General features: G+C 45.1%; 1 protein-coding gene across 7 annotated transcripts in view; it reads right to left on the bottom strand.

Moving 5' to 3' along the window:
• The window catches only part of CABIN1 (calcineurin binding protein 1), a 161,658-nt gene that overhangs the window by 138,793 nt on the left and 8,808 nt on the right, over nt 1–14,057 (bottom strand). For all 7 annotated transcript variants that reach the window (XM_007975151.3, XM_007975152.3, XM_037995408.2 and 4 more), the window contains 4 exons: nt 6,547–6,624; nt 5,904–5,996; nt 3,628–3,741; nt 785–919 (listed from right to left, as the gene is read on the bottom strand). In XM_007975151.3, coding sequence (XP_007973342.1) covers nt 785–919; nt 3,628–3,741; nt 5,904–5,996; nt 6,547–6,549 — 345 coding nt within the window. In that variant the 5' untranslated portion in view covers nt 6,550–6,624. The remainder of the gene's footprint in view (nt 1–784; nt 920–3,627; nt 3,742–5,903; nt 5,997–6,546; nt 6,625–14,057) is intronic.

Below are 14,057 nucleotides of genomic sequence, written 5' to 3'. Positions count from 1 at the left end.
ATCGCTTAAGCCTAGGAGGTCGAGGCTGCAGTGAGCCCTGATTGTGCCACTGCACTCCAGCATGGGCAACAGACTGAGACTCTGTCTTCAAAAAAACCTGAAAAAATGAGAGTCTTATGGGATTCAAGAAAATTCATGTACTTTGAAGACAAACCTTGGTTCACATCCCTGCTGCAACACTGATTAGCAGAATGATCCTGAGCCTCCATTTCCTCATCACTAAAGTGAGGATAAAGCCTCCTTCCTTGCAAGATAGCATGAGGATTAGTGTACACATAGGAAGCAAATAGTGTAGTGTCTGGTGCTTTAGAGGTGCCCACAGACAGACTGATAGTAACATGAAATAACAGCAATACTATTATAGCTGGAAGTATTAACATATTGAATGCTCAGTTTCAGACTTTGGTTTTCACACTATTATGCATACCAACTCACTTAACTTTCACAACTACGCTCTTTTTTATTATTCCCACTATATTGGTGTAGACCTACAGACACCAAGAGACTGAATCACTCACTCACAGCCACACATGCACTGAGCAGCAAAGGAAGAATTCACACGCAGTCCTCTGCATCCAAGCATGTGCTCTGCCCCAGCCCCTGCTCTCCAGGCCTGGTCAGTACTAATTGTTATCACCTATGGACCTACCCTAGAGCCTTGGGTACTATAGCTTGGTGATCCACCACTACAAACTCTTCTTTTTGGCCCACAAGACCCCAACCTCATCCCCTCCACCAAGAGCTTTCAAAACACCAAGGGAGCTAAGCACTGCCAAAACCACACCTCTAAGTAGAACTCCATGGCTGTCTCCAGATCCTCCCGCTGGGCTGCCAGCTGGGCCAAGTTCTTATATGTGGAATATTTCAGTATCAGCCCAGGGTGTTTCAACCCCTCTTTCTCATCACCGGATGAAACCGCCTGTGAACAAAACAGAAACAGAAGTGATAACTAGGCCTTGCAGCCTTAGCAAGCAGCCAGCAGGATACTTGGCTTCCAGGCTGGCCTCTGCTGCAGGCCCTTGAGCCAGTCTAGTGTTGTCCACCGCTGGAAAACGAAGGCACTGCACCATGTGTTCTTATAATACCACTCCTACTCCAAGCACTCAGGGAAGAACAGACCACCTTGAGGTATTAACAGTTTGCAGACAGTCTGGACATCCATAGAGATAGAGAGAAGCTGCCTCACCACTACTGCCATGCCTGAGGGTTCAAGCCTAGAGAATAACATTTACAGCATAGGTAGACCCAGCCAGCAGCTCCAGGTATAAGATAAAAGACAAGGTATGAGCAGGCTATCTGGGGGCAAAGGCCTAGAGCTTCACCCCAGGCGTTCCAGGATTAGGAATCAACAGGCTGGGGTCCCAACCCTGTAACACATCACATGAGCATAGACAATTGTTAATTTAACTAAAACATTAGTGTCTACCCTCTGTAATTAAGAAAAATAATTCCTACCCTAAATATCAAGAGTTAAAGTGAGCTGAAAGACTGTAAGAATTGCAAATATGTTTAATATGAAAAATTATTTCATTACAGCTTTAATGACCTTATATTCTAAGAAACTGCTGATTAGAAAACTACTGCTCCAACCACAGGACAAAGACTAAAACATTTTCTAACAGAAAAAACTCAGGGGCACCAAGAAGCTCTTTCCTGGGACAGGTGGCTTCCACACATTGCTCTTCATGTTCTGAATAGGTAAGACCCGAAGACATGCCACCCTCAGGAAGCATCCCTTGACTAATCCAAGAATCTACCTACCTCGGAGGTCTTAAGTAACTTCTTTAAGACTGAGAAGCTCAAATGAAGCCCCATTCAGTTATCTTCTACCATTATCTGACTTATCATACAAAAAGGCCTCCAAGAACCAGCTGACCAGGGCTGGATCCCAGGTACCTCTGTCCCTCCAGGTACAGAACTCTTCAAACAATAGTGGGAACAAATTTACAGAGACTGAGTGAGTCTACTTCAGACTAAACAGTCAGCAATACACATGCACATGCACATAACAGTGGATGCTCTTAACTAATCTCCACCTAACAGACTACCTACATTCAACACCACTCTCCATTCACCCTGAAAGGCTTGCCCCAGCAAGTCCCTCCAGGACACCCACCAGTCAGGCTGAATGCTTCTTAGGAGTCAGCTGTGGTCCAGGACCTATTTATGCCAATCTTCTGCAAAACTGTAATTATGTAATTAATATTAAGTATGCCGATGCAATATGAGTGTAAAAAGAAACTGTTCTATATATTTTCCGTATTTTTCAGTTGCTTACAATGAGCATGTTTTTACTATTATAAGCAAGGAGGGTGCTAAAACAACCTTGTGAGGCTGAAAGTGATATAAGGCTGAAAGTGATATAATGCGCACAGAAAGATGCACGCACCTACAACTAAAAGGCTGACACATGACCATGCCCTTAGGTAAAAGGCTCCTGCCTAGCAACTGTTGGATGCTGGGCCCACCCGGCATTCCACCATGGCCTGAGAGGGAAGACCAACATGCCCTCCAACTGGTCCACAACCAAAGCTCAGTAAATATAGAATAAACTAATTTTCCCTCTCTGGGTCCTCACCCACTTCCTACTAACAGGAGAGGAGGAGGTCACAAGTTCCATACCCCTAATTCCAAGGCACTGTAACCAGTAACCAAAGAATCTTGACAAGCTATATAATCTGAAATACAAAGAAATACCTTGAGTGAGAGAAGGAGTAGATGCTTTCTCCTGACAATTAGAACTCAGTATTCTATGTCATCGGCAGCAAAAACCATCAAGGTTTTTTGTGTGCTTGAGTCATGTCTGCAAGTGTCTGCATGCCTAGCACTGTAGGAGACTCTGCTCAACTGAAGGACTGTGCAGTCCAGTAAACACCCATGGAGCTTATCTGCTTCCTTAATTCATATCATCTGCATGTTTGAGTACTTGAAAGCAAATGCCTTTCCTCCTAATGAAATATACACCTTCCTAAATTAATTTCAGGTTGGGACCAATTCCCAAACCTCCAGTCAACATCTACAGTCAACTCAAGGATTAACTCACTCACCACTACCATAGTCCCCATGCTGGGACCAGGTCTTGCTCTGACTGCCCCTCTCTGCTGTAACCAGCGTCCCCAATCCTTCTGATTATATTCAAAACTCCATGGCATGTCTATACAGACTTGCCAACCTCATGGTCTTTCACTCAAACGGCATTTGCTAAAATGTGCTGCCAACAGGATCATTAGGTATCGGCAAACCATGGACTCCAATTCTGGTTTGAATGCTTCACTTACTTGGATGGCTTTGAGCCATCAAGACCTCACTAAGCCTCAGTTTCCACATTTGTAAAACCCAGCTACTGGGCAGAGTGGCTGTGAAGATTAAGTAATAACAATAGCTGGCCTTTAACAAGCACTTACACCAGGAGTCATTCTACATGCTTCACTGGATTTACTCAACCCTCATAAAAACTCAATGAGGCAGATACCCTAGAGGTGGGGAAATACGGGCAGAGAGGTGAAATAATGTTTTCGAGGTTCCCCAGCCAAGAAACAGGAGAGCAGAGGTAAGGCCTAGAGCACCCAGCCCCACAGCCCATGCACTAACCACCACGGCACACTGCCTGGCCTGCTGGTGCCTCACCTCCCGCAGCAGGCGCGCCTCCAAGAGCTCATGGTAAGCTTTGGCAGACTCCTCAAACCGGTCATGTTTCTGCAGATCAAGGGCCTTGTGGTACAATGCAAAAGCCTCTGCTTCCTGCAAATCAAGACAAGAGATGTTTTCATACAGCATAAAGATCTGTCTTTTTTAAGCCAAAAATGTGTGTAAGGCAGGGCTACAATCAGAGGAACCAACCATGTGATTAGATAGCTGGAACTTTCAGCTCCCCCACCTCCCAACTTCCAGGAAGGGAAGAGAGGCTGGAGATTGAGCTGATCACCAATGAGTTAATCAATCATGCCTATGTGATGGAATCTCTATTTAAAAACCCTAAAGGACAGGGTTCAGAAAGCTGCTGAGTTGGTGAACAACATCAAGGTGCTGGGAGGGTGCCACACCTGGAGAGGGCACGGAAGCTCTCTGAATCCACCCCATACCTTGCCATAAACATCTCCTCCACTTGGCTGTTCCTGAGTTGTATCTTTCATAATAAACTGGTAAATGTAGATAAAGTGTTTTCCTAAGTCCTGTGAGTCGTTCTAGTAAAGTATCAAACCTAAAAGGGGTAGGAGGTAAGAATCCCTGATTTTATAGCCCAGCTGGACAGAAGTGTAGGCATCCTCGCACTCAATGCTTGCAATTGGCATCTGAAGTGAGGGCAGTTTTGTGGGATGAGCTGTTAGTGCTGCAGAGTCTGACACTAACTCTGGATAGCTAGTGTCATAATTGAATTATAGGACACCCAGTTGGTGTATGGAGAGTTGGAGAATTGGTTGGTATGGGGGAAAAATACCCCAAACATATGATGTCAGAAGGGTTGTGAGTAAAAAGTTCAGTGTGAATGGTTTCCATTGCAGGCTAGGCACAGTGGCTCACATCTGTAATCCCAGCACTTTAGGAAACCAAGGTGTGAACCGAGGAGTTCACAGCCAACCTGGCCCACATAGAGAGACCCCTGTCTCTACAAAAAATTTAAAAACCAGCTGAGCATGGTGGCCTGGTGTCTGCAGTCCTAAGCTACTCAGGAGGCTGAGACAAGAAGACTGCTTGAGCCCAGGGGTTAAGAGGTTACAATCATCTGTGACCATGCCACTACACTCCAGCCTGGGTAACAGAGTGAGACCCTGCCTCTTAAAATAAACAAAAACTGATTTCCATTTTTTTTTTTTTTTTTTTTTTGAGACTGAGTCTCACTCTGTTGCCCAGGCTGGAGTGCAGTGGCATGATCTCCGCTCACTGCAACCTCCACCTCCGAGGTTCAAGCTACTGTCCTGCCTTAGCCTCCCTGGTAGCTGGGACTATAGGCATGCACCACCACGCCCAGCTAATTTTTGTACTTTGAGTAGAGACGGGGTTTCACCATGTTGGCCAGGCTGGTCTCGAACTCCTGACCTCAAGTGATCCGCTCACCTCAGCCTTCCAAAGTGCTGGGATTACAGGCATGAGCCACCGCGCCCAGCATGGTTTCCATGTTTTTCTACTCACCACTCTGTCATAGCCTGATCATTGCCTGGGAAGGATGACAACCTCCTGTGGGAGGGAAGGGGCACTGGGTAGGTTGAACCTCACTGACATGCCTTACAGACTAGGGACAGGTGACTAGTAGACTTCTGAGACAGCTCTGGAACTGTCCTGATTTCTACCATAAAATGCAGGAGGGTGGGGAAGGAGGCATATGTTTATTTTAGGGAAAACAAAGGCAGGAGCAAATCCCTGTTACACTAGGATAGGACAAGGGTATAGAGATGAATGGATGGAAAGAAGGAAGGCTGACATGGAAGAGATGCCAGGCCTCATGGGAAAGAGGAGTGACCAACAATCTAGGGAGTTGAGGTTGGACCTGGCTCCCTCACTAACCTGGAGGGTGATCCCAGTCTAGGTTGCTCCCCTCAAGACTCTCGTCACACTATAAAATGAGGGCAATACACTAGGGAACCTCGAAGCACCATCTATCATTAATATTCTACCATTCCCTGGGTATCCCAACTCCTGAGGGCTGCACAAGGAATGGGGTGCATGGAAGTGGGCCTGGAGGCTGAACTGGCCTTCACATACACTGACAGAATAAATATAATTTCTCCTAAGTATGACTGTCTCCTAAGTAAAACAGGTTTAACAGGAGATGGAGAGCTAACCATCTTTCAAAATGGTATTTCCCCCTAAAACTCCACTGAGGAGATGTCTAAATGCATTTAAAATGAGGTAGCATCTATAGAAATGAGAAGGTCCACCTACAGAGAAGACCTTGCATTACATACCTGAGCCTCCTTTGTCTGGGTTTTGTGACTTTTAAAGCTTCCTTCATGATCATCCTCAATGGTGGAGCTGGCATTTAAGGCTGCAATTCGAATCTAGAAACAGGGGTTTGGTGGAAGAGACAAGTTGCTTTGAGATGTCACTCATCTCTTCAAATACCCACAGATGAATACAATTCTGCTCCAGCATATGCTCTATTCTACCTTGAAAAGCTATGGCCTTCTCAGATGTGGGGAATGAACAAAACTCACCCTCTAAAGAAAAAAATAAATAATGGCGGCCGGTGGGGGGGTGGTTATGCCAATCTATGCAGAAAGTATATCCTGGGTACCGTTCACCGCAAAAGCAACAGACACTGGGGACACCCCAGCAACAGCTCAACACAGCAGAAGGTAATGGAACAACAGATTTCAACAAAACATGTTAACTTTATGTGTTTCCAGCAACTGTGACAAAGTCCTGCAAGCCGCTTCAACCATTAGGCAAGCAATCTCATACCCTCAAAGGTGCCAACAGCTCTCCTGGGAGGAAGGCTATTCCATAATAAGAGCCTTCAGAGTCTAACACAAAAATGCTCCTCAACCCCAGGAGTAAAGTAACATAAGAACACTGATGTTCGCAAAATAGGCAGGCATCAGTCCTTACCATATTCAGAGAGATTCAGCACTGCCACGCAGCATCACTTCTCATCACTGGAAAAGGTTGCCCCAGTCCACGACTCTCCTAGAAAGGAAATAGGACAAACTGAGACAAGGCCTATGAAGAGCCAGGAAGGTCACAGTGCCAAGGTCCACCAGGAACCAGTCCTGAGCTCTATGCAGACAGGTCAGTGAAGAGCTGCCTTGGGACAGCAGTGTGGTCTAACACACAAGGAGCTCCTTGGTCCCTCACGATAGCATTCATCATTTCCTGGCAATGCACCAGGTGTCAGGCACACAAAAGAGTGACAACAATCCCTGCCCCCAGGGATCATTGCTAGGAGAGGTAACAAGCCTATTATTTTTTTCAAAAGCTGAAATGATACGAAAAGAAACACAGGCAACATCTAAAGGCAGAAAAGAACAATTCATTCAAAGGGATTAAGGAAGGCAAAGGAGTAAGTTACTGCATTAAACCTTGAAGAATAGAATACACTGCAGTGGAAGACAGTGAAGCAAAGAGGCAGGGAGAGTGAGGTGTGAAGGGAAAATTAGAAGACAAGGCCTTAAAGCAGGGATGTGGATGGAGGATGGAAACGTAGTTGAGGGCCAAGCCACAACACAGAGGCCATGAACTTTATCTGTAGGCAACAGGGAACCAATGGATGTTTTAGGGAGAACAAAATGTTTTGCCTATGTTTTAGAAAGATAATAGAAAAATAATTAGAGGTAGGCAGACTAGTTTGGAGGCTGCAAAAGATGACAGGATTGGCAAAGATGTGGAGATTTAGAATCTCATGCATTGTTGCTGGGAATGTAAACTGGTGCAGCCCTTGTGGAAAACAGTCTGCTAGTTCCTCAAAATGTTAAACAGAGCTAGCATATGACCAGGGAATTCCACTCCTATGTGTATCTACCCGACAGAAATGAAAACATGTCCACGCCAAAAACTTGTTCATGAGTGTTCACAGAGGCGTTATTTCTAAAAGCTAAAAGGTGGAAACAACCTAAATGTCCATCAACTGATGAATGCATAAATAAAACGAAGTATGTCCATACAAAGAAGTATTTATTATTCAGTCATAAAAAGGAATAAAGTTCTGATACATGCTACAACACGCAAGAACCTTGAAAACATTACGCTAAATGAAAGAAGTCACACACAAAAGAGCATATATTTTCTGACTCCAATTATCTGAAATGTCCAGAATACACAAATCTACAGAGATAGAAAGTAGTTTAGTGCAGGGGTCCCCAACCCCCAGGCCACGGACCAGTACTGGTCCATGGGTTGTTAGGAACTGGGCCACAGAACAGGAGATGAGCAGCAGATGAGCAAGCATTATTGCCTGAGCTCTGCCTCCTGTTGGATTAACAGCAGCATTGGATTCTCCTAAGAGCACAAACCCTATTGTGAACTGTGCATGCGAGGGATCTCGGTTGTGCGTTCCTTACAAGACTCTAACTAATGCCTGACAATGTGAAGTAAAACAGTTTCATCCAGAAATGATCCCTGCCCTCTGCCTCCGGTCCATGGAAAAATTGTCTTTCAAGAAACCAGTCCCTGGTGCCAAACGGATGGGGACCGCTGGTTTAGTGGGCTTGGGGAGAAGGACAACTGGGGAGCAATCACCAAGAGGTTTCTTTCTGGGATGACAAAAATGTTCTAAAACTGATTGCGGTGGTGGTTACACAACTCGGTTAATATACTAAAAAACCATTGAATTTGTACACTTTAGGTGAACTACATGGTGTATAAATTATAAAGCTCTTATTTTTAAAAAGATGCCAGGATCCCAGATGGACCTGTGACAGTAGGGATGAAGGGGAATCCCACTAGGAGGTAGACTGACAGGACCTGACACCTGGGAGGCTGGCCCGAGGAACCGGGATAGGGATATGCACACTACCAAATACGTCAGGGAGGGCAGGAGGAGAAGCCGTTAAAAGTCCTAGCTGAGAGGCTGGCAGAAGGGCCTGGGACAGCCCAGCAGGCAGTGGGACAACCCTTAAACAGACAGACTGAACACATGCTCCACTTTTATCAATTAAAACAACTGCTAGTGGCTGGACTCAGTGGCTCATGTAATCCCAGCACTTTGGGAGGCTTAGGTGGAAGGACTGCTTGAGCCTAGGAGTTTGAGACTAGCCTGGGCAATAAGATGAGACCCTGTTTCTATTAAAAATAATAACAAAATAAATTTAAAATAACTGCTACTGTCATCAGTGCTTACAGCAACGACTTCTAGCACAGGCTTTCACAAATAGGCTCTGAGTTCTCCTAGGGTTCATGAAAGGAAGGAAGTACTTTCTCACAGACAAAGAAGATTCAAACCTTTCCTAGACTGATAGCTGTTTTATCTCCTGGGTTCCACATTTAGAAAAAAAAGAATACTGCTAATCAAGTTTGGAAACTGCAGTTTTTGTGTTTGTTTTTGTTTGAGACGGAGTCTCTCTCTGTCACCCAGGCTGGAGTGCAGTGGTGCGATCTTGGCTCACCTCCCAGTTCAAGCAATTCTCCTGCCTCAGCCTCCTGAGTAGCTGGGACTACAGGTATCTGTCACCACGCCCAGCTAATTTATTGTATTTTTAGTAGAGATGGGGTTTCACCATGTTGGCCAGGCTGGTCTCGAACTCCTGACCTCAGATGATCCACCCACCTCGGCCTCAAAAAGTGCTGGGATTACAGGCACGAGATTATGGTAAGCCAGCGTGCCTGGCCAGAAACTGCAGCTTTATCATAAGCTATGCCAAGATGGACACTGGGACCACTATACAATATGAAAAAAGTAGAAACTATAGCATTAAAACCCTCCATCTAGGCTGTTATCAAAGCAAAATAAAGTCAGAAAATAACAAGTATTGATGAGGACCTGGAGAAACTGGAGTCTTTGTACATTCCTGGTGAGAATGTAAAACGGTACAGCTATTATGGAAAAGGGTATGGCAGTTCCTCAAAAAATACAATACAGAATTAGTACATGACCCAGAAATTCCACATCTGGCTACATACACAAAATAAATGAAAGCAGGGACTTGAACAGACACTTGTACACTCATGTTCATAGCAGCATTATTCACAACAGCCAAAAGGTAAGAAGCAACCCAAGTGTCCAACAACAGACGAATGAACATGTGGTGTATACATACAACAGAGTATTATTCCACCTTAACAAGGAAGGAAACTCTAGCACATGCTACAACATGAAATAAACTTTAAAAACTGCACTAAGTAAAATAAGCCAGATACAAAAGAACAAATAGTATATGATTCCACTTACAGGTGGAAAATAAAATAGGAAAATTCATACAGACAGAAAGTAGAATGGTGGTTGCCAGAGGGGGAGAGGGCAGTGGAGAGTTACTGTTTAATGGGTACAGCATTTCAACTTTTCAAGATGAAAAGAGTTTTGGAGATGGATGGTGGTGATGGTAACACAACAACGTGAATATACATAATGCCACTGAGCTGTACACTTAAAAAGTGGGTACAATGGTAAATTTTGTTTGCATATTTCATAATTTTTTTAAATATCCAGAAGTAAAACAATCAATAGAATAGTTTCCAATTAGGATCAAAGTTGACCTTGTTTTCAAAACACAAAGACATTATTCCAAATAAAATCTCTGACAGGCTCTGATCATCCTCAAGGCAGGCCAACAGCTCATGGCCAGACCTGCAGCTCAAGCAACACGCTGATGACTCCCAGTAAGCAGAACTTATAGCCCCAAGGGCCACCTATGGAGCCCACTGGAGATTAGAAGAAGTGGGAGAGCCTCTCAAACCCCCACTTCACAGCCACTCTCCGGTGCTCACTCACTGGGCTCTGTGCACTGAATCCCAAAACACTTCTAATCCCATTGAGCATCACATAGCCTCCATCTGAACTGCTGCCTTCACTTACAGAGCAGTCGCTCAATAACTACCCATTGGTCGATTTTTTTTTACCACTATCTTACTGTAAAAATCAGTTGTCCTACCTAGACCTGGGGTTGCAAGAAGAAAAAATGGAAAGGACACTGGATTCAGAATAGGAAAATTTCAGAGTGTGACTGAGTTGTGTCTCAGATACCTGATCCCCTGATCCCTTACAACCCTTGGTGTCCTTGTGTATAAAATGGTGACAATAGCTTCACTAGCCTGGAGCTCCTCTGACCAGAGACCAGCAGACTCAGCTGGGATTCCCTATGTCACATCCACACTGACTTTTCTCCTGCCCCCTGCCACCCCACAAAGGCAGGAGAAAAGTCATGCCAAGCCACAGTGCTCTCAACACTTTCTGCAGGACAGGTGCTAGCTCCAAGTCATGGCAAGTCTTCCTAGATGCCAACTGGATCCACCTAGGGAAAAACAAGGGAGGGGCCCGTGAATGGCTGAAGGATCAGGTCTCTGTGTGGCAGTGGCAGGGTCCATGTGCATGGGTAGGAGAACATCAATACAGCCATCATGCCAAGGCCAACCTATTCCACAAGGAAGAAAGCAGCTCTTCTGCTTCCTAAGTAACGTTTCGAAGGAACGCATCCAACCACTACCAGGATGGTGCCAGGTGGGCCTGTGCCTTCCCCTGGGGCATATACTTCTTTGCCTCCAGGACTATGGTGAGTGCAAGTCCAATCTCAGAGCTGACAGGAGATGGCCTCTCAGGACAGATGAATGACTAAATAACTATGCAAGCTGGAGAAAAAAAACAGTGAGCTTCAAATCCAGAGCAGGGTTTCTGGCCCAATATGTTGTCTGAGTCCCTGCCCCAGACCAATCCCTCCCGCCTCCTCCATAAAGAAGGCACCTGGATTCCCTGAAGCAACAGCTCCCTGAGTACCACGATCAGCAGGGCCCAAACACCCTGAAAAGAGTCCACAGTGTAGGAGAAGAAAGAGAGATTTCAGGCTTCCTAATTATTTTCAAAATTGTTCTATGTTAAAACTCAAGTCAACTCTCCCCACTAAAAGGGTACCTGTGCTGGCTTTAACATAGTCTAAAAACAGCAGCACTTGGCACCTCTCCAAATCTCCAGTTCATCCTAGACATTTACAAAGCACATTCACATTATCTCACTTGAATTTAATAGAGTCTTACAAAATAGGCATTATCATCCCCATTTTCCAGATTAGGGAATCGAGGCTTAGGGAGACTAGCTGACCTGCCCAAAGTCATAATGCTAGAAAGAGACAAAAATAAGACTCAAAGCCCAGTACTCTTTCTAGTACAGCAAAAAGTGATGTGCCTTGGCAAAGAGTCTCCTGCCTGCCCCTGAACACACACAGCTGTGAGCTATTATGCTTTAGCTAAGAGCCACAACTGATGCCCTGCAAGGGCTCCGAACAGGTTTGCTGATGGCCACAGAATAAAATTGTATTTGCTCAGGCTGTTGGGCTATCACTTATGCTGCATCAACATCACTCTATAAAGCAGAAAACAAAATTTCTAATTGTCTAATAAAAGTACCAGCAAAAAGCTCGTCAATGCCCAAGTATTATATGCTAATCAAAAACTCACAAAGACTAGCTCCCATTTTATAGGGAGGCACCTCAGGCTTGCCACATTAGGTGATTTGCCTCAGGTTGCCCAGCTGGTCTGCAGCAGAACCCAAGCTTTAAGCTGGGCACCGCTTTTCAATGTGTCTCCTGGGCACAGACACATACTGAACTGAGGCATACTCGTGGGTATACAGTTTTACTGTCTACACAACATTTAATCAAGGAGAACCTAAAAAATTATTCTCATATAGACTTATCATATACATTAAGCACATGAGACCAGCACCCCTTCTGCCCACTGCCTTCTATTTCCACTCCATCATTACCACTCTTCCTCAGCTCCCCCAAAATTTCCCGTAGCAAAATTAAGAAGAAGCCAGAATAATGGACACACTGGGAAGACTGTAGGGGCTTTGAACATGTACTGTACAATACCCTTTACTAGTAACAACCATCTTTTTTTTTTTTCAGAGACAGGGTCTCACTCTGTTGCCCAGGCTGGAGTGCAGTAGCACAATCTCACCTCAGCTCACTGCAGCCTTAACCTCCTGGGCTCAGGCAATCTTCCCATCTCAGCTTCCTCAGTAGTTGGGACTGCAAGCGCATGGCACCATGCCTGGCTAAGTTTTTAACTGTTTTTTCGTAGAGGTGGGGTCTCGCTATGTTGTCCAGGTTGGTCTTGAACCCCTGTAATCCCACCCAGCACTTTGGGAGGCCAAGGCGAGTGGATCACGAGGTCAGGAGATCAAGACCATCCTGGCTAATACGGTGAAACCCCGTCTCTACTAAAAATACAAAAAATTAGCCAGGCGTGATGGCGGGTGCCTGTAGTTCCAGCTACTCGGGAGGCTGAGGCAGGAGAATGGCATGAACTCGGGAGGTGGAGCTTGCAGTGAGCCGAGATCGAGTCACTACATTCTAGCCTGGGTGACAGAGTGAGATTCCGTCTCAAAAAAAAAATAAATAATAAATAAATAAATAAATAAACAAATAAATAAATTTTTAAAAAATTGATCAGGCACTGTGGCTCACGCCTGTAATCCCAACACTTTGGCAGGCCAAGGCAGGAAGGCGGCTTGAGCCCAAGACTTCGAGACTAGCCTGGGCCACATAGCAAGACCCTGTCTCTACAAAAAAATTTTTAAATGATGGCCAGACTTGGTGGCTCATGCCTGTAATCCCAGCACTTTGGGAGGCTGGGGTGGGAGAATCCTTTGATTCCAGGAGTCTGAGACCACCCTGGGCAAGATAGTGAGATCCCCATCTCTAAAATAAATAAAATAAATAAAATAAAATAAAATAAAATAAAATAAAATAAAATAAAATAAAATAAAAATTAGCCAGGCATGGTGGCGTGCACCTGTAGTCCCAGCTACTGAGGAGACTGAAGTGGGAAGATCACTTGAACCCAGGAGTTTAAGGCTGCAGTAAGCCATGATCACACCACTGCACTCCAGCCTGGGAGTGAGACCTTGCCTCAAAATAAAAAACAAATTTTTTTAAAAAGACAAATCAAGTAGAGAAAAAATAAGGAGACAGATGATTGATCTAAATAACAGAATAGAGGAGATGATATAGATGTATATCAAACTCCACACCTTGATAACAGAAATGATATATTCTTCTCCAGTGCTCACAGCACATTCACGCACACACACACAAAACTGCTCACGTCACAAAGAAAACACCTTCCATCAAGTAAAGATACTAAAAACAGGGCGCAGTGGCTCACGCCTGTAATCCCAGCACTCTGGGAGGCCGAGGCGGGTGGATCACGCGGTCAGGAGATTGAGACCATCCCGGCTAACGCGGTGAAACCTCGTCTCTACTAAAAATACAAAAAATTAGCCGGGCATGGTGGCGGGCGCCTGCAGTCCCAGCTACTCGGGAGGCTGAGGCAGAAGAATGGCGTGAACCCAGGAGGTGGAGCTTGCAGTGAGCCGAGATCGCGCCACTGCACTCCAGCCTGGGCAACAGAGTGAGACTCCGTCTCAAAAAAAAAAAAAAAAAAAAATTTAAAAATTAGCTGGGTGTAGTGGC

The sequence above is a fragment of the Chlorocebus sabaeus genome, chromosome 19 (assembly GCF_047675955.1).
Source record: "Chlorocebus sabaeus isolate Y175 chromosome 19, mChlSab1.0.hap1, whole genome shotgun sequence".
Taxonomy (NCBI): Eukaryota; Metazoa; Chordata; class Mammalia; order Primates; family Cercopithecidae; genus Chlorocebus; species Chlorocebus sabaeus.
This window is presented reverse-complemented; position numbering and strand designations above follow the sequence as displayed.